The 18,961-nt window shown below is 34.3% G+C and overlaps 5 protein-coding genes across 7 annotated transcripts; 2 read left to right on the top strand and 3 right to left on the bottom strand.

The window, feature by feature from the left end:
* Window positions 1-305: 305 nt before the first annotated feature.
* On the bottom strand, window positions 306-2,924 carry LOC108345960 (deoxyhypusine synthase). Of its 2 annotated transcripts, none has more exons than XM_052866936.1 (7): window positions 2,667-2,924; window positions 2,418-2,585; window positions 2,056-2,274; window positions 1,709-1,795; window positions 1,356-1,461; window positions 1,032-1,267; window positions 306-752 (listed from the first exon to the last, which is right to left on the bottom strand). In XM_052866936.1, the coding sequence occupies exons 1-7, from the start codon at window positions 2,877-2,879 to the stop codon at window positions 675-677; spliced, it is 1,107 nt and encodes a 368-aa protein (XP_052722896.1). In that variant the 5' UTR covers window positions 2,880-2,924; the 3' UTR covers window positions 306-674. The 2 variants fall into 2 exon arrangements, with proteins under 2 accessions (XP_052722896.1, XP_052722897.1); XM_052866937.1 differs by having other exon boundaries at window positions 2,371-2,581; window positions 2,667-2,805.
* Window positions 2,925-3,025: 101 nt separating this feature from the next.
* LOC108345961 (60S ribosomal protein L31) lies at window positions 3,026-4,157 on the top strand. The gene is made up of 3 exons (XM_017584836.2): window positions 3,026-3,119; window positions 3,204-3,311; window positions 3,717-4,157. Exons 2-3 carry the CDS (start codon window positions 3,229-3,231, stop codon window positions 3,994-3,996), a joined length of 363 nt encoding a protein of 120 aa, XP_017440325.1. The 5' UTR covers window positions 3,026-3,119; window positions 3,204-3,228; the 3' UTR covers window positions 3,997-4,157.
* A 156-nt stretch (window positions 4,158-4,313) lies between these two features.
* Window positions 4,314-7,240, bottom strand: LOC108344839 (pentatricopeptide repeat-containing protein At3g14330). The gene has a single exon (XM_017583350.2). It carries the CDS (start codon window positions 6,544-6,546, stop codon window positions 4,600-4,602), a length of 1,947 nt encoding a protein of 648 aa, XP_017438839.1. The 5' UTR covers window positions 6,547-7,240; the 3' UTR covers window positions 4,314-4,599.
* A 657-nt stretch (window positions 7,241-7,897) lies between these two features.
* LOC108345560 (vacuolar protein sorting-associated protein 32 homolog 2) lies at window positions 7,898-10,740 on the top strand. 2 transcript variants are annotated; one of them, XM_017584151.2, is made up of 8 exons: window positions 7,898-8,072; window positions 8,174-8,312; window positions 9,124-9,223; window positions 9,337-9,422; window positions 9,500-9,591; window positions 9,758-9,872; window positions 10,009-10,204; window positions 10,471-10,740. In XM_017584151.2, exons 2-7 carry the CDS (start codon window positions 8,241-8,243, stop codon window positions 10,198-10,200), a joined length of 657 nt encoding a protein of 218 aa, XP_017439640.1. In that variant the 5' UTR covers window positions 7,898-8,072; window positions 8,174-8,240; the 3' UTR covers window positions 10,201-10,204; window positions 10,471-10,740. The 2 variants fall into 2 exon arrangements, with proteins under 2 accessions (XP_017439640.1, XP_017439639.1); XM_017584150.2 differs by having other exon boundaries at window positions 7,901-8,083.
* A 3,679-nt stretch (window positions 10,741-14,419) lies between these two features.
* Window positions 14,420-17,297, bottom strand: LOC108345559 (meiotic nuclear division protein 1 homolog). The gene is made up of 10 exons (XM_017584149.2): window positions 17,169-17,297; window positions 16,765-16,845; window positions 16,526-16,642; window positions 16,265-16,303; window positions 15,942-16,049; window positions 15,780-15,842; window positions 15,635-15,686; window positions 15,462-15,506; window positions 15,091-15,170; window positions 14,420-14,848 (listed from the first exon to the last, which is right to left on the bottom strand). Exons 1-10 carry the CDS (start codon window positions 17,169-17,171, stop codon window positions 14,777-14,779), a joined length of 660 nt encoding a protein of 219 aa, XP_017439638.1. The 5' UTR covers window positions 17,172-17,297; the 3' UTR covers window positions 14,420-14,776.
* Window positions 17,298-18,961: the final 1,664 nt, after the last annotated feature.

The raw sequence follows: 18,961 nt of genomic DNA, 5'->3' as shown, positions 1-18,961 counted from the left end.
GACTTAATAATAACTCCGTAAAAATGTTTGCTTATCCATCATATCTATTAGGACTTGCACAATAATATAGCACATTCATGATTGGATTACAGCCCATTAAATATATATGATTATACTGTGATTCTTAAAGTCCATAATAAATCATAAAATTACAAAAGCTTACAAAGAAAATGTTTGGCTATCAATTTAAGGCAACTTTATTAAGTAAATTACAGCAAACAGTAAAAGTTTAAATCTCACTCCAATATAACAAAAGTAACGATTGAAAGCTATTTAAACTAGACTTTGCAATGAAAAATGCAACATTAGCAGAAAATAGTTGTACTGCCATAACTTTTCACCAACCTGTAATACAGCCACCAGTTAGAAAAAAATTATAAATACCGTATACGATCAGTTAGTTTTTCAAGATTTATTTGACCTTGACACTATAGTAGTACAATAATTTCCAATGAAAAAATTACAAATACATCTACAAATCCCGACTTCCTCACTGTCAGGATCAGTGGATTACTTTGGAATGATTAAAAAGGCCTGCATGGTGTCCTCTGCTATGTACAGCAGAAGAATCAAATGATTGCCATGTTAAGCACCAACAGCGTATTGAAACGTCAACATCATCAATCACGAAACAACTAAATCAAACTTGAGAGTAAATTCGTCTTTAGGCTCCATCAGTGGTGAGGTTTAACTCTTGAAGCAAAAGTTTCAGCAACCAGCAGAGGGAATGCTATTGTTGCATCACAGTGGACCTGTTTTAATGTATAAAAAGACATTTAGGCATATAGTAATGATGGTTGTCTGGTACCCTAGTTTCTTTTCATGAATATTAATAGTGTTTGAGTAGTTAAATATTTATTAATTGCTGGCTTTATAATAAAGGTTACAGTATGCATGGCTACATACAACAAAGTAAAACCGATGAGAAGGAATTATGAAAAACATGCTGAGAAAATTGGCATTGCTAAAGCAAACATGCAAGACAAAAAAAAAATTCTGAGACGACTTGAGAAAGTATGCATAGGATGTGCCTTGACAGTTTTAGCAGATCCACGTATTTTCCCCCATGAAACAGCCTCATCAGGACGCGCTCCAGAATCACTACCATCATATTCTTGTGCAGTGTTGATAAAAACAGCATAGTCTGCACCATTACGCATCATATTGGCATTGCAAATATGATGTTTTGGAAGGCCACCTCCTAAAATGATCATTCCCGTCTTCCTGGGATTTGCATGAACAGCTTCACCATTCATTGCCCTTATATCTGTTATATTGAAAACTACTTCAGTGATGGTTCCCAGATTTTTCAAAATCATGCATGCAGCAAAAAACAGAAAGAGTGTGGAAAAAACCTTGCACTATGTCCACAATCAGACCAGGATTGCGGAAGGAATGGAAGTACAGCATATCCCCCAACGAGCCATCGGTTAATCCCGGACAGAAAACTGGAATGTTGTTCTAGAAAATATCATAAAAAATGTTAATAATATTATATCGTAATATGTATTAAAATTCCAAAATTGTTCAGTAGATCTGAACATCCCGACAAATAACTACATTGCATCTTGTATATATATACATGTATACTATTATATAGACCACAACAGATATGGACAATTAGGAGAACAATTAGGAAAAAGATTGAAATCAGAAACAGAGTAGTAGAGGGAGCAGCACGACCCATTGAAGTTGGTCTAATACTTACCTTATACGCCCAGTAAAGGTAAGAGCTTTCGTTGTTTATTTCTTTCCCCAACCGAGCTATTAACTTAGATGGTGTCCATAACACATTCTGCGAAATAGAAAATAAACAAAGGAAAAAGTTGCAAGTGAAAACTTCAAAAGAAGTTCCTTTGTAGAAGGTTTGGCAGGTCATGCATAAAATCATAGTTCACTTAGTTCGATTTTGGTTTAGCACAAACTAAACATGAATCACAATTAGTACAAAATACAAATACAAAAGTATGAATACTAAATGTGACAGCAGGCGTTCCACAAAAACCAAACCACATAATTTTACATTGCATTGAACTGATAAGTTAAATAAAATACCTCGGTATTTTGTTCCTTTAACATCTGATCGAAAATAGGAATAATCCAATCCTCAAATTTGCAGTAGTTGTCATTAGGGACCAACAAATTACCAATCCGATTCAACCCTTTTGAGCGTAGATGCGCCCCAGGCAGAGAGAAATCTCCTATAAATGTTGGAGCAAGGCACTTAATAAGATCTTCTTCAATGCCACCTGTAGTTGTAACAACTACATCAACCTGAACATTGCAAAACACATACCAAAAAAGGAAATTTAATAACTTGACTTGAATTTACTATTTAACCATGATGGTGTGAGAAGCATTGAAGAATACCATTGCAAAGGCTTGAATTGGCCTTCGAACAAGGGAAAGTAACTCACCATGCGATGCTGAAGAAGAAACCGAACAATGTCTCTAACACCAGAGGAAATAAGATTAGAAGTGAAACCCAGAAACACTTTACAAGTCACAGATTTTCGGTACTCCAAGTCCCTCTCATGATCACTGCAATCCTCAGTCACAGCTTCATCAACTAGCCTCCAATCTAGCTTCAACCCAAAAATCACAACTTTATAAGCAAAAAAGCACAAATTCACCTAAACAAAGAAGTTGGGTCACACAAAACAAACCATTTGATTAACGACTTGGATGGCATCACCGAGATTCGAAGCCTGAAACCCAGTGGTGGCCATGGACCTGAGTAGCAGCGGATAGTTAATTCCACGGTTGAAATCATAGCCTTCAATCTTAGCACACTTTCCGTCAAGGCTTTCTGATTCTTTGAACACCGTTGAATGAACTGATGTTAGCACTTCTTCTTCCTTTTTCTTTGTTTCTTCCATTCTTCTCTCTCTCTCACCTCTGCTCGCAACGCCACCGGGACGGTGTTTTAAGTTTTAAACTGTTTAACCCGTGTTTTTTTATTGGGCCTTTATTTGACCCGTTTGCTTATTTTTGGGCCTTTTAAATACAGCGCTTTACAAGCCCAAGCCCATTAGGGTTAACGTTATGATATATTTGAAGAGTCACATTCGATTTCTGTTGAGTGTTGGACGCTGCCGAAACCCTTCCCAAACCCTAAGGTATCTCTACTCGGTTTCTCCGGAATTTCAGATTCGTTCGTTTGATTGTACGGTGTAACGTGAGCTTGTGATTGTGTTGTGCAGGTAAGTGAGTAATCGGTGGTTGAGAATGGTGGAGAAGGCGAAGGGAAGGAAGGAGGAGGTGGTTACCAGAGAGTACACCATTAACCTCCACAAGCGCCTCCATGGCTGGTAAATAATTCACTTTCTTTATACTGTGTTTTCTCTCCAATTTTTAATTTCTATTTATCAAATTGAGCCAGCGACATACAACACGCTTCAATAGACACCTTAAGTAAATTTATCATTATTGATCAATGATTCATGAGTTGAGTGGCATACACGTTCTGTTTATATGAGATTTTCGTGGTTGTGGAATTATAGCCGTTAGGTTCCCTTATATAAGGAGACATGCTGGTTATTATATTTTTTAGATCTAGCAGGGTATTGAATTATAAGTAGTGTTTTTCATCTGATATTGATATCAATGAGTCGTGCATAATGATTTTGGTTTATTGTAACTTGTTTCTTTTGATTTATATTTTGTTTTGGTTCGAGATCAGTAGTCTTAGTTGTTTTTTAATTTGTGTAAAATAGCACGTTTAAGAAGAAGGCTCCTAAAGCGATTAAGGAGATAAGGAAGTTTGCCCAGAAGGCCATGGGAACCAATGATGTGAGGGTTGATGTGAAGCTGAACAAGTTCGTCTGGAGTCAGGGAATCAGGAGTGTTCCAAGGAGAATTAGGGTAAGAATTGCACGCAAGAGGAATGATGATGAAGATGCCAAGGAAGAGCTATACTCCCTTGTTACTGTTGTTGAAGTCCCTAAGGAAGAGCTCAAGGGTTTGGGCACCAAGGTTATTGATGACGAAGATTGATTTGTTTCTGTTTGAACTCGGAGACATATATGTAGTTTTTTTGTTTCTGCTATTCGGTCTTGTTTTTTCTAGATTATCAAATTACTCCTAATTTTATTGGGTTACTTTGAATTTTGTTGAGACGTAATGTGGTTTGGTAATATCAATTTAGTTTTTGCTTCTGCTGTTTTGTCTTTTCGTTAGGGCTGTTTGACTCATTCGTTATAACTTGGCAATCTGAGAAATTGAATAATGGTGATAACTAGGGTATTAAAAATCGTTACGGAAAATGTGTAATTAATTATGTTTGTTTTTTTTTATTTCAGTATTTTGAATGGTCTTTTTGAAAGAAATACATACTAAGCAAGCAAGTTGTTTACTCCCGCTTTGATTGGTAGCTGTAATTCTGATATCAGCTTGAAGTTGAAGCTTCTGCAATTGTTGCTTTAGTTAAAACTTTTTCACTCCTTTTTCTTTTAAGCCTGTACAATTTATTTCGTAGTTTATTGTTAAACCGAAATTCTTAAGAATTTTCTATTTACACTCTGTAAAGTAGTAACTTCTAAAAGATCAATGATGCCAAATCGAATTGGATAGATAAACAGTTATTCTTCTTGGTCTCGTTTACCAATAATCTTTACAAGAACAAGTGCCATTCTCAAAATAGTGAAACCGGTTTGTATCTCTTAATACAATTAGTCTCATTGTCACTTCTGAAACAGCCTTCATCCAGGAATGACAATCAACACAAACCCTAAGATTCTTGGTAATCCTAATTGGCATTCCAGGGCCAGTGTGAATGAGGGCAGATACAGCAGCAAGACGCTCACTGTGCTCGCAAACCCATGTTGCTTTCATATCTTCATTTATCTCATGGAGAACAACACTCGTGTTTGGTATATATCCCAAGTCTTTAATAGCATTTGTCAATTCGTTCCAAATTTTAATATACTCAGCAGAACGACGAAAATTTGTGCTTCCTCCAGCCACAAATGTATGAATCTTATGCTTTATTCGTATCCAACTACACCCGGCATCTTTCTTGATTCCGGTCACGGCCATCATTTCCCTAACTCTCTTCACATCTTCCCACATTCCTGCATTTGCATATACATTTGAAAGCATCACATAATTTCCAGGATTGTTAGGTTCAATCTCAAATAGTCGCTCAGCAACTATTTCAGCTAGAGGAACATTTCCATGAAGTCGGGACGAGTTAAGCAATGATCCCCAAATGCTGCCACTTGGTCTCATTGGAATGTTCTCTGCCACAGTTAATGCCTCCTCAAGTTTCCCTGACCTACCCAATATGTCCACCAAACAAGCATAATGCTCTAAAGATGGTTGCACCCCGTAATCATGCATCGCATTAAACAATCTTTGCCCCTGACTGGTGAGTCCTGAATGGCTACAACCCGAAAGCAAGGCAACAAAGGTAATCCCATCTGGTTCGATGGAAGACCTTATCATTTCATCAAACAAAGCCAAGGCTTCATTTATTTGACCATTGATTGAGTATCCAGCCAGCATTGTATTCCATGATGTCAAATCCCTGCTGCGCATTCTGTCAAACACCTTTTCACAATAACCAATTTCCCCGCATTTTGCATACATATCCATCAACGAGTTTAGCAAAGGCACATCAGCATTCTTCCTAGACTTTATAATCTGGCCATGTATCTCCTTCCCGCTATGAAGTGCAGTAACCTGAGCACACACGGGTAACACGGTCGTAAGGGTAACCCAACTGAATCCCATTCCTTCTCCCTGCATAACTCTAAAAGCACCAAGCGTCTCTGACGGTCTTTCTTGTCCAGCTAAACCAGCAATTAGAGTGTTCCAAGACACCACGTTTCGTTGAGGCATTACCTCAAACACCTTTAAGACCTCGTTTAAGCACCCAATTTCCACATAAAACCCCAAAAGCGCGTTGTTCACCACTTGATCTGCTTCTCCAACATCATGCTTCACAATTTGGGCATGGATGGCTCTGCCAACCATTGCATTGCCCGAATGAGAACTCGCCTTGAGGGCCATCGAAAACGCGAAATTTCCAGGCTTTACGCACCGTGACAACATGTCACGGTAAAGAAGCAAAGCTTCATAGGAAAACCCGTTTCTTGAATACCCAATAGCCAACGCTACCCACACAGATTCTGGTGGGCTCTCGTGGCCAATTCGGAACACACGGCGAGCCTCATCGACTCTGCCGCAGACGGAGTACAGAGTGATGAGCTTGCTCTTCAACGTGGGGTTCTCCAAGACTCTGTTTTGAGAACGAAGTAAGTGCAAGTGGAGTTTTCGGCCATGTTCCAAGGACCTTCTGGAGATGCAAGCATGGAGGAAGAGCGAGATACCTTCTTCTTCTGCTTCTTTTTCAATGGGTGTGGGCTTTGATGATTCGATTAGGCGAAGAGCTTCGTCTAAATTGCCCCATTTGCAGAGGGATTTTAGGGTTGAATTGAATGGTGTTGCTCTGTGTTTGTGGGTATTTGTGATTCTGGGGGTGGAGGTGGCCCTTATCTTCGTTTTGACAGTTATGGTGGTTGGGAGAGAGATGGAAAGGAGCATGATGCAGACAGACACGGAGGAGGAATGGCTTGATTTTTAAGGTTAGTTCTAGAACTCCGATGACGGTGTCAAATCTGCAGAAAAATAATAGTAATAAAATACCAAGATTTAGTATTATTGGTTTGAAAGAAAATAAGTTTGTAAGGATAATCGTAGATGTGATTAGAGAGTGGAAGTGTTTCTGAATCCAATGCAGTGAAGCCAGTTTCTTCCTGGAACTCCACAAGTTTCTTCCTATATTTTTTAATAAACAATCCAAAATTAAAAAATACTTTTAAATTTTATAGCACAAAAAAACAAAATGAGAAAAAATTATATAGGAGACGCACGAAGAAAACTATGGAAGTATATGAAGAAGCTGCCCCGCAAATATAAAGATGGTTGGGGAGGTGGATTAAACCATTTTTTTTTAATTTTTTATTGCTCATGTACACTTGTTAAAATATTATTTGTATTTAGAATATTATTTATTTTATTTTGGCAGTGTGGTTTTAATTTAAAGTTTAATTTAATAAGTATTTAAACATTTTAAATAGTATATTTCTCAGCATATTTAAAGTTGCATATCTCACCAAAAGCTATTTTTTTCGTCTACCAATTTGATTATGAAATTTCAAAAACCACAGTCTGGCTCTCGAGAATCTCAATGTTCATTTCGAAAACACCTTAGTAAGAATAAATTTAAATATTCTAATTTTTTATGTTCCATGTAAGTGCATTTGTAACCACCTTCACTAATTAGCAAAAAATAAATAAAAAAGAATTAACAGTCTAAATTTACTCCTTTTTATTCATATATTTATTTACTCAGTCTTTTAGCTTTTTTATAAAAAAAAAATCACCCGCCGAATAATATATTTCAAATATCCTGATTTATTACCCTGTAGAACTTCAAGTAAAACAACTAATCCTTTTAGTTGGCTGTCTCTTTCAACGCATTTTTTCCTCTATCACCTCGTCTTCTTTTATATTTGGTAGGAAATCTATTCATTATTTTTTAAATAATTATCAATAATTAAAATAATTATTACAATGTAAATCATTCATTAGAAATTTTAAAAGTAATTTATATTTTCAACAACGTTTGTTTATGGTGACCTTTAAATGTTATGTAATTTAAAAATATTTATCTGTTAAAAAAATTATTTTCATAAAATTAAACATTTGCGATGTACATTAAAATTAATACTTTAATTATAAATACCAAATATGAAATAACATGCAGTGTATTCGTATTTGAAATAAAATGACTTCATATAATTATGTAATATTTTTAAAAATTAAAGAAAAGGAATGCGCGCCACGTGGAGGGGGAAGAAAAGACAAAGAAGGTTCTTCAATTCCTTCTTTCGTTGGAAGATGAAAGAAAGAAGACACCAAAACAACACGCTTAAGCAAAACCAAAGCTTTGACACCTCAAAACCACCCTTCTCTCTTTCTCTCTTTCGCTTCTCCTCTCCGATCCAATCCCAATCAAAATCCCTAATCTTTCTCACTTTCACTTCAAATTCCAATTTTTCAACCGGGTTCGTTTTTGGTACCCACCGTTTCTTCTTCATTCACTCAGCTGACAAAATTGATCAAAATGCTTTGACTTGGTTTTCATCAATTTTTTTCATGGTTTCAGGAAGATCGGTTGAAGAATCGAGGATATCTTCGCTTTCGAGGCAGTAGGGTTTGAATCGACCGCAATCATGTTTAGCCGAATGTTTGGTAAACCTAAACAGGAGACGAATGCTGTTGCCACTTTGGACAAGTTAAACGAGGTCCCTTTTATTTTTCCCATGCTATGCCATACTCAGCATATCTCGTTAATCCAACTGTTGGTGTTTGTTTACTTTGACTTCAATGAACTATAGTATTATTTTTCTAGTTTGCCCCAGTAAGGGGAGTTGTTGTCACCAATCGCCATGGCAAACGTTGCATGCTCACTTGAGCTATGAACTGCCAACAAACTCTTTGAAGTATTACTGATTGCTAATTTAGTTGATGAAATTACAAAAATAGCTTTTGTTTCGGATGGGTTGGGCTACTCTTGTGATGTGTGTTGAGGAGTATCTACTCCTGTATGATATGGCTTTTAAAATAAAATTTCGCTAGATAGTTTGTTAATTTCAAGAAAACCTTAGTCATCGGAGAGGATAGGGTTAGTTGTTTTCACATTCTCAGTTGTTTTCCCAGCTCCGAACTATAAGATGGTATATCTTGCCTTGCGCATCGTTTTAGTCTTTTTTATTTTTTTCTTTCTTGTAAGATAGATCATGCTTTAATTTGTATCTATGTACGTATGTTGTAAATTTCCTTCAAAAGTGTGTTATTTACTTTCATGTTGAGTATTGAATAACAAATAAGAGCTGCTCCATATCCCGGTCAAATCTTTAGGCATATGGTTTCCTGTGATTGTGGAAAGCAATGTCTTTACTTTAGTATCCTCAAAATTATCACATTATTTGTATGATCATACGTTCGACTGATTATTTGTTATATTTTGTGGTATGTCTTTACCCATTTGTTGGAATCAATTTATACCTAGGGAGAATCTCTCAAATTGAATGTTTTGTTTTTTGAATCATGTAGACACTTGAAATGCTGGAGAAAAAGGAGAAAGTGCTCCTTAAAAAGGTTGGAGCAGAAGTTGAAAAGGCCAAAGAGTTCACAAGGGGGAAGAACAAAAGGGGTAGGTTACTAAACTCATGGATACTTGATTTCGAGAATATCTTCTTAGTGCCTTTCTTTTCTCCAACTTTCACTTAATTTATGAGATGTTATTTGAGTTCTTGTTTTATGCAGCGGCAATACAATGTCTTAAGCGGAAGAGGTTATATGAACAACAAATAGAGCAGCTTGGAAATTTCCAGTTGCGTATTCATGACCAGGTGCGGAAGCAATTTGTATATGATTCAAAAGATGATTTAGTTTGTTGGGCATCTTATGATATTAAATTGTGTTACAGATGATAATGTTGGAAGGTGCTAAAGCCACCACGGAAACTGTTGACGCGTTAAGAACAGGAGCAGCTACTATGAAGGCTATGCAAAAAGCAACGTGTGTACTGGAGTCCTCTTTATTGTTTAAATTTTTTACTTATTTAACTCTTTTCAGCATTTTCTTGTATTTCTTTTGTCTCAATTTCATGTCATGGCTTCTAATATCTATTCAGCTGTTCATTCTGATTTATGACATTGTTGAGTTGCGTCATTTTCTTTTTCAGGAATATCGATGATGTTGACAAGACCATGGATGAGATTAATGAACAGACTGAGAACATGAAGCAGATTCAGGATGCATTATCAGCTCCAATTGGTGCAGCTGCTGATTTTGACGAGGTCATGCTCTGGATTTTTATTTATATTAGTTGCAAACAAGATATTTATATCTTTAGATTGTAGTAAAGTTACAGTGGTAGTGCTATAGACCCCCGATGCATGTCTGAGGATCATTGTGAATCTCTTTTCCTTTCAGGATGAATTGGAAGCGGAACTTGAAGAACTGGAAGGTGCTGAGTTGGAAGAACAGCTTCTTCAGCCAGCAACTACAACTCCTGCAGCCCCAGTGCAGGTCCCAGCTGGGCGGCAACCTACTCGCCCTGTTGCTTCAAAGCCAACTCCTGAAGAAGATGAATTGGCAGCTTTGCAAGCTGAGATGGCACTTTGAGCAGGTCCCTTTTCTCAGCTGTAACACTATCAATTTGTATTGTATTCCTTGCGTTAGTATGTTTTAGTCCAACTAGTTTTGCATTAATCATGGCGGTTAAATGATGTGTATGATTCATTATTCACGTTGGAACATCAGTAGTTTCAGTTTAGTTTTCTTTTATAATGTGTTAGTTTGATACAAATTGCCTTAGATAACTTGTGAGAAAAGAATGAAAATCTTATGTTAGGCTGTTCTTATCGGTTTTGCCTCTGGCTTTGGTTGAGCCAGAATTTTTGCAGGCATTTTTGTGCATCACAACTGGTGACTTCAATGGAGAATGTTTACGTGGAGATTTGTCTCTCCTGCTTGCCTGTCTTTGTGATTTATCGAACAGACCAGAGAATGTATGTATATAGGGGGAAAATTGAACATGAAAGTCGTTCAGTTCATAAAGTAAAACTTACTACTTTTATTTTGTTTGAGCTCGAACCTCCTTTTTACATTATACGCATGTTATATTTTGTATGGCCCAGTTTAACACGGTTTGTTAAATTAATGTATATCTTAAACATGCTAAGGCGAGGAATAAGAATGTGGTTATTCTATGCGCTAGAACACAGTAATGATTGAGTAATGAATGAGTCTCCAGGAGGACTTCCGGTGTTAAATTTTATTTTCTTTATATAACTAATGATTTAAGTAAATTAAGATGTTTTTCTTGTTACTTTTTCTGGTCTGGAGGTCAAGACTTCACTGTGTTGTGTTTTTTTATTTTTTTTTTACATAGCACTGTATAGAACAACTTCTTTGATTAATACCAAATCATTTTAAGATGGTAATAGCAAATTGAATCCTGCGTTGACATCAGAACTCAACTAATTCACTGGTTAGATGATCACAAGAAGTTTATGTAGCGGGTGTTTGTGTATTTCTGAAGTCCGTCAATCGTTCAAACCATGGTTTTATCCAATGCATTTTGGAAACGTTGAAATTCAAGAACTAGAAAACTATCTGTATCATTGTTTAGAAACTCCTTGAAAACAAAGTTGTTTGGCATGTGGAACTAACTAAACGTGGTAGTAAGTGTAGTAAAGATTATTCGAAATTAAGTTTTCTTTTGGGGTTTTTTTAAGTAAAAGTGGGATATTTTTTGTGTGCACATAACTTTATGTCAAAACCAACAATAAAAGAAAAAAATTTGACAATTTTGAAATTCAAAATATCAATGGAATTTATGAATACTATATCTTTTTTAACTTATTTTGAAACGGTAGAAATTCAAATTTCCTTTGGAATTTATGACATTCTCATTCCATAGAGAAGCACTTTGATTTTAACGACATCCCTCATTTAAAATTTTCCTTTTGCTGAGAATTGGGTTTATCGTTAACCTTGGAATCTCAGCAACCATAGGTGAATTTAAAATGCAAGTTGTTTTGTGGAGACCACGCGCATTAGAACTACTTTTCTCGGAAGCAAAAGGACCCAAAAAAGCAAAAAAAATTTCTCTACGACTCACGAAGGAGGAGAGTGGTGTGTGAACCAGAAAATTAGGTCACACCACTGAGTACTACTAAACTAATAAAAATAAGAAATTTGCAGACATCATAGAGACACACACATAGCAAAAAAGAATTTCCTTGAAAGAATAGAGAAGAAGAAATAAATACAATAGAGAATGTTTGAAAGGAACACACAGAGAATAGATGAATGGGGTGAAAGGTTTACAAAGGTCAGTGAATGATGTAAGTAAGGACCAGAGCCAGCAGCATTAGCACATAGGCAACTCCTTGGTCCACTGAAATCCCTGCACACCCAATTGCAATTCAGACATCATGAACATCGTTGAAAAGGGAATAAATGAAAAAAGAAGAAGAAAACCCTAAAAAAAAAACTTGAGAAGAGGGTACATTGCATACATACCATCACTTGTAAGGGCAGGTGCAGGAGGAAGGATCTGAGCATTGATGGAAGAAGGCAGAGAAGCGAAAGCAAGAGCTATAAGGGACATGGCAAAAAGCTGAAGCCTTAAAACTTCCATTGCAATTCGACCTCAAAGGCTAAGGTTGTTCGATGGTTTATAAGGAGAGAAGGAAAATAAAAAACAGTGAAGATTGGTTTGGTTGAGAGAATCTTGGCAAAGCAGAAGCCACTCTGTATAGCAATATAAGTGAAGAGAAGAGGGCGAGAGTAGCCGTTGATGTTTGACACGTGTAGGGTGAGAATTGCCTGCACGTTACACAGTGTGGGTGTAGAGTATAGAATGGGGTAAGACCTGGTCCAACCAATGAAGATGCTTTGTTTTTATGTTTTTGTTCTATCAGCTGCTGCCAGTCTGGCACAGATTCATTGGAGGAATGTGTAGAATACAACTGTATTTATTTTTGAAACTCTTCAAATGAAACAGCGAACCGTTGCTTTGGTCTTGGAGTGTGGGGCCACATATAAAACTAATTCTCAACGCAATCATGCTGTTATGTTTTTATTAATGTCGTAGTATACTCTACAGCAGTTACAGGCTGAGAACCCAAGGAGACAGATAATTTGAATTGGCACTGCTTGCTTATGATAATTATGTTTCCCAACTATGAATATTTTAGGGCTTATGCAAAATCCCCAAATTCATACCATTTATCTTCTATATCAATTTCTAAACTCTTGTCTTTTTAATAATTAATTCAAATTTTAGAAGTAATATATTTATAACCAATCAACGAAAAAATATTAGCTGATTGAAGAAATTATTTTTAATTCAGTTGTTTAGATTTATGCTTCTGTTTAAATTTATAAAAATAAAATTATTTTTAAAAAGTTACGTTTTAAAACTTATATTTTCAACGTAACGAATTTGAATTTAGCTTCTAAAAAGACTGACTTTATTTATATTAATATTTTTGGATACGATATTATTTAAGTTATATTTTGGGGTAACATTGTTATTCGTGTTTATATCTTAAAAAATAATGTTTAAGTAACCTTATTAGAAATTTATAAATAAAAATATAAATTAATGAATATCCATTGATACCGTAAATATAAATTAATCCACGTTTATTTTTCAAGCATGAATACCAAAGATAATTAGAGATATTGTTTAAAAGATAGTAACGATAGATATTAGTTGTAATCGCCTCCTTTTGAATTCAAGTTGACTTGTATTTTAAGAATGTGTAATGGGTAAAATAAATATTTTTCTATTTAATAAAATTTATAGAAAAATATATTTTCACATATGTATTATATTTCATATTTAAGATAGTTGAGGAAGACAATTTGGGACTAGTTAAATAAAGTTGGTTTAAAATTAAAATTATGAAATACATGCAAAAAAAATAAACAAATAAAACATGAAATAGTTTTGATCAAGTTTCTAAGTACTATTACTTATGGATTCGTATAATAATATACAAAGAGATGATTAAATTAGAGAGGAATAGTTTGATTGAGTGAGAATGGAGTATCCATATCCTCACCAAAGCGCTTCATTTCATTTAATGTCTAAGTTCTTTAAGCAACACAAATGTCAAGGAAATGCCGTTAATATGAAAATTAAAACTAACAATAGCAAGCGACAAACTTTGGTGTGTTAGTTAAACAACTTCCAAGTGGCCATAAAAAGCTAATGTCATTTCGTCAGACGACAAAACACTGATGAATGAAAGTCAAGAGCATAATTACACACAATTCAAGTCTTAACATTGTAAATAATATATTACAGGTCTTGGTAGCAGGTATCACAATAATACTGATTAAAGTGTTGAGAAAATAAATTTAGTCTTGAAATTAATAATGTGATTGCATTTAAAATCAGTGTCCTAAGGTATTATTGATTAACATTTGCCGTATTATTATTATTATTGTATTAACGATAATGACAATAGACATAATTTGATTATATTGTCATGTTCTCGAAGGATCAGTTTTGGTTTCACAGAGGCATCATAAAATGTAATTGTTAAGTTACATTTAGGAACAAAACTCAACCCTCTACTTGTACATTTTGATAGGTCACTTCAAGGGATTAAGCCTTGAGGTGGTGGTAGGTTTTGGCATACTATTCGTATCGTGTGATACCAACGTGAGTGTCAAAAGGATGGGCTTTTTAGTATTTAACCTTTGAAGGCTAAAAGAAATTTGTTCCATGATGATAGAAGTGAACAGAGAGGACTAAACAAAGTGTAATATTGAGAAACGAAGTTCTTGGGCTCCAGGGTATTTAGTGGCCGAGGATTTAAAATGGTTCCCTAATAAATAAAGCAGTTCTTAGTTTGTCATACACCAACCCACTTTATTTTCCTGACGATAAAAACAAACGTAAAAAAATAAAGGATCTATATATATCATACTGAGGATTGGAGCCTCCTTAAGGCAAGTAACGCCGACCTAACTCAAAATGGGGACCAAAAATACTTGGATAATCTGTAATATATTTTGCTACAGAAAGCAAAGGGCTTCTTAAACTTCATGACCAATACAGAAAGAGAGGAATACAAAGTAACCTACCATCTCAGAGGATGTCATCGACTTTGCATTTTATTGTCAGTGTTTGAGAGCAGTACGACAACAAGCAGTTGGCCATTTATAGGCTAAGTAATTATTCAGCAACTGCTTTGATTGGGACAGGTGCTACTAACTCCAAATAGTCAAAATCATCTGTTAAACCAACCTGCACGGAGACGAAAGGGGCAAGCCATATAAGAAACAAAGAGACGAGGATAGTCAAATTTAATGACATAAATTAAGGCCATGTTTTAGCTGAGAAGATAAGAAAATAATGTATAAAGTGGTGAGTTTGCTAAGTTTTTCAAGTTACATTAATTCCATTCGTGTATTTATTTCATAGCTAAAAGCAGCCCCGACAAATGACACTTTAGCTGAGTATTGAGGCATTTAACTGAAATGACTGACCTCCTTGTACAAGTTTTCAAGTTGTTCCTTAGCCTGGGGGAAATTGTTCGAACACCATTGCCTCAGGGTGAAAATGTTGTCTACAAATATTTGACAACAAATAGATATTATGTTTATTTTAATGATAATTAATGCAGTTACATATTTAGAGTTATCAGCATCATTAGAATTATAAATAAGTACAACCTCTTGTATCTATAAATCTCTCAAATAACAAATATTTTCCTTCCCTGTGTAAACCCCAAAAACTTCAACATGCATCGTAATAATAATGTGAAATGTGACATTCCACAACACGAGAGACTCCATTTCTCCCCTCTCAGATAAAACTCCAGTCAGGGAAAAAGGAGAGAAAGCATAGAGGGTAGAACCTGTCCATCTGTTTGCCGATGCCTGGGCAACTGCAATTGCTTCTCCTGCCAATTTTAATACCGAAACATCAGTCTACCAACTCCAAAACTACAAATTTATTAGAATTAACATCCTAAACTTCAAAGCAATGTACTGATATATATAATAAATAAATAAACAAGCCTTTCTTAACTCATTGCTTCAAAGGCAGCCGGATCATTATCTCTATACTTTTCCAACTCAACCTGAAAATTTCAGATGTTAATAAACTATTACAGAACTGACAAAATACTGATCATCATAGTTGATGCTTGCTATCAATTAATCCGTAAGCCAACCTTCAATTCATTGTGCTGTTGCTCAACGGCTTTCAGATCTGCAACGGCCTCCGCTCTTTCCTCCTGATAAAATTGTAATATTAGGATACACAATAACCGGGCCTCTTATTTATACAATAGCAGAGCGAGTTGGAATCTAGCATGAAATATGTCATAACTTACAGATTCCTCTCGCCCCTTCCTCAGCTCCTGACATTGCTCAACAAGTTGGGCATGCCGATTTTTACTGTTTTGAAGATCAGAATCAAGTTTGCGGTACACATTTCTAAGCTGTGAATGAGTTTTATAATGTCATAATTAGTTTACATCAAGATACTATAGCGACTAAGAGTATGAAAATGAAGACGCATCAATAGAACTTAGCCAGCTTAACAGCCAGGTAGTTATAAGTGAGGTGTTATATCAGTGCTACCCTTTGCTGGCAGTGACCAATTTATCAACATAAAGATGATACAATGGCAAAAGCTTTATCAGCATAACTTCACCTGATTACCAGCACAGCTAGGTAGACTCCAGAAATACACCTGCGAGGTGAAGGTAGTAGGATCATTAAAAAATAGCGTAAAGTATACTAATACTCCTGAAAATTTTCATGAAGTAATACCCCTTGGTCTTATCCCTAAACTAGTTTTTCTCAATTGTTGAAATACGTCATACATTTTAGTCTACACATTGCACTGACACCCATGTTATTCAAGAAACATCATTATTGGAAAAAAGCGTGATTGGTTCGGATGTTAACTTACAGACGTTCCTATCTTGTCTTTGGAAACAAGGTCATCATCCACTAAACTTTGTACAACATCTTTCACAGACTGAGAAATGACACCCTTTCTGGGACCCATCTTCTCGAGCTCCTTCAGCTGAAACAACAAAAAACAAAAGTACAATAGAGGCATATGTACCATTCAATAAATTACATGATAGAAGAAAGAAAACAGTTTATCATGTAGGCAATAACGAAGTGGTAAACGATTGTGATCACCAGGAAGAAGTCTTGGGACTCGTAAAAGATTTGAAGCATCTTCTCCCGCTTCTCTTCCAAAGAGAGACCCCTTTTCTTCGACTGCACCAAGCAAAGCGCATCAACCGAGTTGCAATTCATGACAATTTCACAAACAGTTAGGGAACTGAGCTCATGAACACAATTTGCAGAGAGCCATGCACCAATTTATGATCGGTTTACGTTTTTGAGTCAATCATGATTATTTTCATAACAAAAAATTGAAAAAACAGATATCCATAAGAAAATACGAGGTGAGCTAATCGAACCTAGCAATTCACACCATATCGAAGAAAGCTGTGATGAAAATTAATTATTGTATTGAAGCCGTTGTGAAATGATCGAAAATAACAGAATTAATTGAGGCAAAGAGGGCGCGCAGTTACCATTGCGACAGATTTCGTCGGCGACGGAGTGACGCGGAAAGTTCCAGAATCGCGATTCTCCAATTTTTGGCGGGAAAGTGGTTGAATAAATTTTGTACTTTCTGTTAAAATTTTCCTTTATATAGAGAGAGAAAGAGGCGCGGGGAAACTAAGATAGTGAAAAAGAAAATGAAGTTTCGTAAGAAATAATTGAAGAATTTTAAAATATATATTAATACTTTTTTCTTTATTCTAATTTTTGATTCCTATATCTTTTAAAATTTTGATTTTTTACCTAATTTTCTTTTCCATAATTTATTCTTTTAACTTTTAACTAGAGTAATTAGGCTCCCACATTACTTTTACATAGTTTTGATCCTTACTTTTTAATTATTTAAAACTTTTTTCAAGTACTTTTATTTTATTTTTACTTTAAAAATGATAAATTGAGATTGAAGAAAAATAGAATTATCCGACTTTCTTTTCTACAGAATTATCTTTAAAGATGATAATTAAAAACCAATGAATAAAATTTTGAATTACGAACTAAATTTTCTTTTTCAAATATAAAGATCAAAATTACTATTAAATTGTTTTTTAAAATAAAATAGATTAACTCTAATGGAGAAGAAAAACATGTGAGCAATTTTATTATTATCACGTATTATACTTGATAACATAGTTAATTATATTGAAAAACAATATTACTTTTTTTAGAGACTAACTTTATAATGGATTATACACGTTTAACTTTTTATTACAAAGATACAATATTATAGTATTTTGAAAATATTAAAAATAGATATAATATTTTGTTATATTTATTAATGTAATTGAATTCACAATCTCTTCCATGTTACCTTTTAATTTTTCCATCAAATAAATTTTATAACTCCTTTATTTATTATACATTGTAACTTCTAAATTTGTATACATTTATTAATATATGGATTTTTTTTTGCATATATATATATATATATATTATTTTTGACAATTAAACTACGTTCACATGATTATAGTTTAATCACAATTTGTCACTTCAATGAGACCATACACGTTCCTGAATTGACCACATCACTCGCTGATTAAATTATAAGAAAAATGGCCGCCAGAAAATGAAATCTATTCCTAATCCTTGATCTTATTCTCCAATGAAACCATCACGAAATCGAACTAGTTTCAACTTTCAACCATTTATTATATTATTTATTTATATAATAGCAATTTTTCATTACATTCAATTGCTTCAAGTGATTAACTTCTCATTAATTTTTATCATGGTTAATATTTTAATATTACTTGATTTTTCCACAAGCTATAATCCCCATTGTAATTAGAATTCCAACCTAACATGGAATCAAAGTTTATCATTGAATGAAACAAATATTTGAGGATAAATTCAATTAAGTACCTATAATATTATATAAAGACTTGATCAAGTCTAAATGTTTTCTAAATTTATGTATAAAAAATTAATAAAGAAAATAACATAATGTAAATTAATAAAAAATTAAGTAAAAGCTAAATTTAAAAATATAAATTTTTTGAGTGGTTAATAAAGAAAAAATTAATTAATAGATTTTAAAATTTAATTAAGACTTATACAAATTTGTATACTTTTATGTTGGTCATTATTATTTGATATCTTTTACTATGTTATTATACTTTTATGTAGAAATAATTAAATGTATTGTTATTGTTCTTAACTGCAATATTCAAACTATAAGATATAGGGAGTATCAACATGAGACCTTTTTGTATAGTTTTAATTGCAATTTCAATGCTAACTCTCCTTTCCTAATTTGATGATTATT

Source organism: Vigna angularis, chromosome 8 (assembly GCF_016808095.1).
Source record: "Vigna angularis cultivar LongXiaoDou No.4 chromosome 8, ASM1680809v1, whole genome shotgun sequence".
NCBI classification, from domain to species: domain Eukaryota; kingdom Viridiplantae; phylum Streptophyta; class Magnoliopsida; order Fabales; family Fabaceae; genus Vigna; species Vigna angularis.
The sequence above is the reverse complement of the archived record's forward strand: the minus strand, read 5'-3'. Positions and strand labels throughout refer to the sequence as shown.

What these genes read in the sequence shown, in the direction of transcription:
- LOC108345960 (XM_052866936.1), bottom strand. Translation starts at nt 2,879, where the DNA reads ATGGAAGAAACAAAGAAAAAGGAAGAAGAAGTGCTAACATCAGTTCAT. An exon ending in TCCAAGTCGTTAATCAAATG is followed by an intron (nt 2,586 to 2,666) that starts GTTTGTTTTGTG and finishes TTTGGGTTGAAG; the next exon opens with CTAGATTGGAGGCTAGTTGA. An exon ending in GATCTGCTAAAACTGTCAAG is followed by an intron (nt 753 to 1,031) that starts GCACATCCTATG and finishes ACATTAAAACAG; the next exon opens with GTCCACTGTGATGCAACAAT.
- LOC108345961 (XM_017584836.2), top strand. Translation starts at nt 3,229, where the DNA reads ATGGTGGAGAAGGCGAAGGGAAGGAAGGAGGAGGTGGTTACCAGAGAG. An exon ending in CACAAGCGCCTCCATGGCTG is followed by an intron (nt 3,312 to 3,716) that starts GTAAATAATTCA and finishes TGTGTAAAATAG; the next exon opens with CACGTTTAAGAAGAAGGCTC.
- LOC108344839 (XM_017583350.2), bottom strand. Translation starts at nt 6,546, where the DNA reads ATGCTCCTTTCCATCTCTCTCCCAACCACCATAACTGTCAAAACGAAG.
- LOC108345560 (XM_017584151.2), top strand. Translation starts at nt 8,241, where the DNA reads ATGTTTAGCCGAATGTTTGGTAAACCTAAACAGGAGACGAATGCTGTT. An exon ending in CTTTGGACAAGTTAAACGAG is followed by an intron (nt 8,313 to 9,123) that starts GTCCCTTTTATT and finishes TGAATCATGTAG; the next exon opens with ACACTTGAAATGCTGGAGAA. An exon ending in AAGGGGGAAGAACAAAAGGG is followed by an intron (nt 9,224 to 9,336) that starts GTAGGTTACTAA and finishes TGTTTTATGCAG; the next exon opens with CGGCAATACAATGTCTTAAG.
- LOC108345559 (XM_017584149.2), bottom strand. An exon ending in AGTCCCAAGACTTCTTCCTG is followed by an intron (nt 16,643 to 16,764) that starts GTGATCACAATC and finishes TTGTTGTTTCAG; the next exon opens with CTGAAGGAGCTCGAGAAGAT. An exon ending in GGAAGGGGCGAGAGGAATCT is followed by an intron (nt 15,843 to 15,941) that starts GTAAGTTATGAC and finishes CAATTTTATCAG; the next exon opens with GAGGAAAGAGCGGAGGCCGT.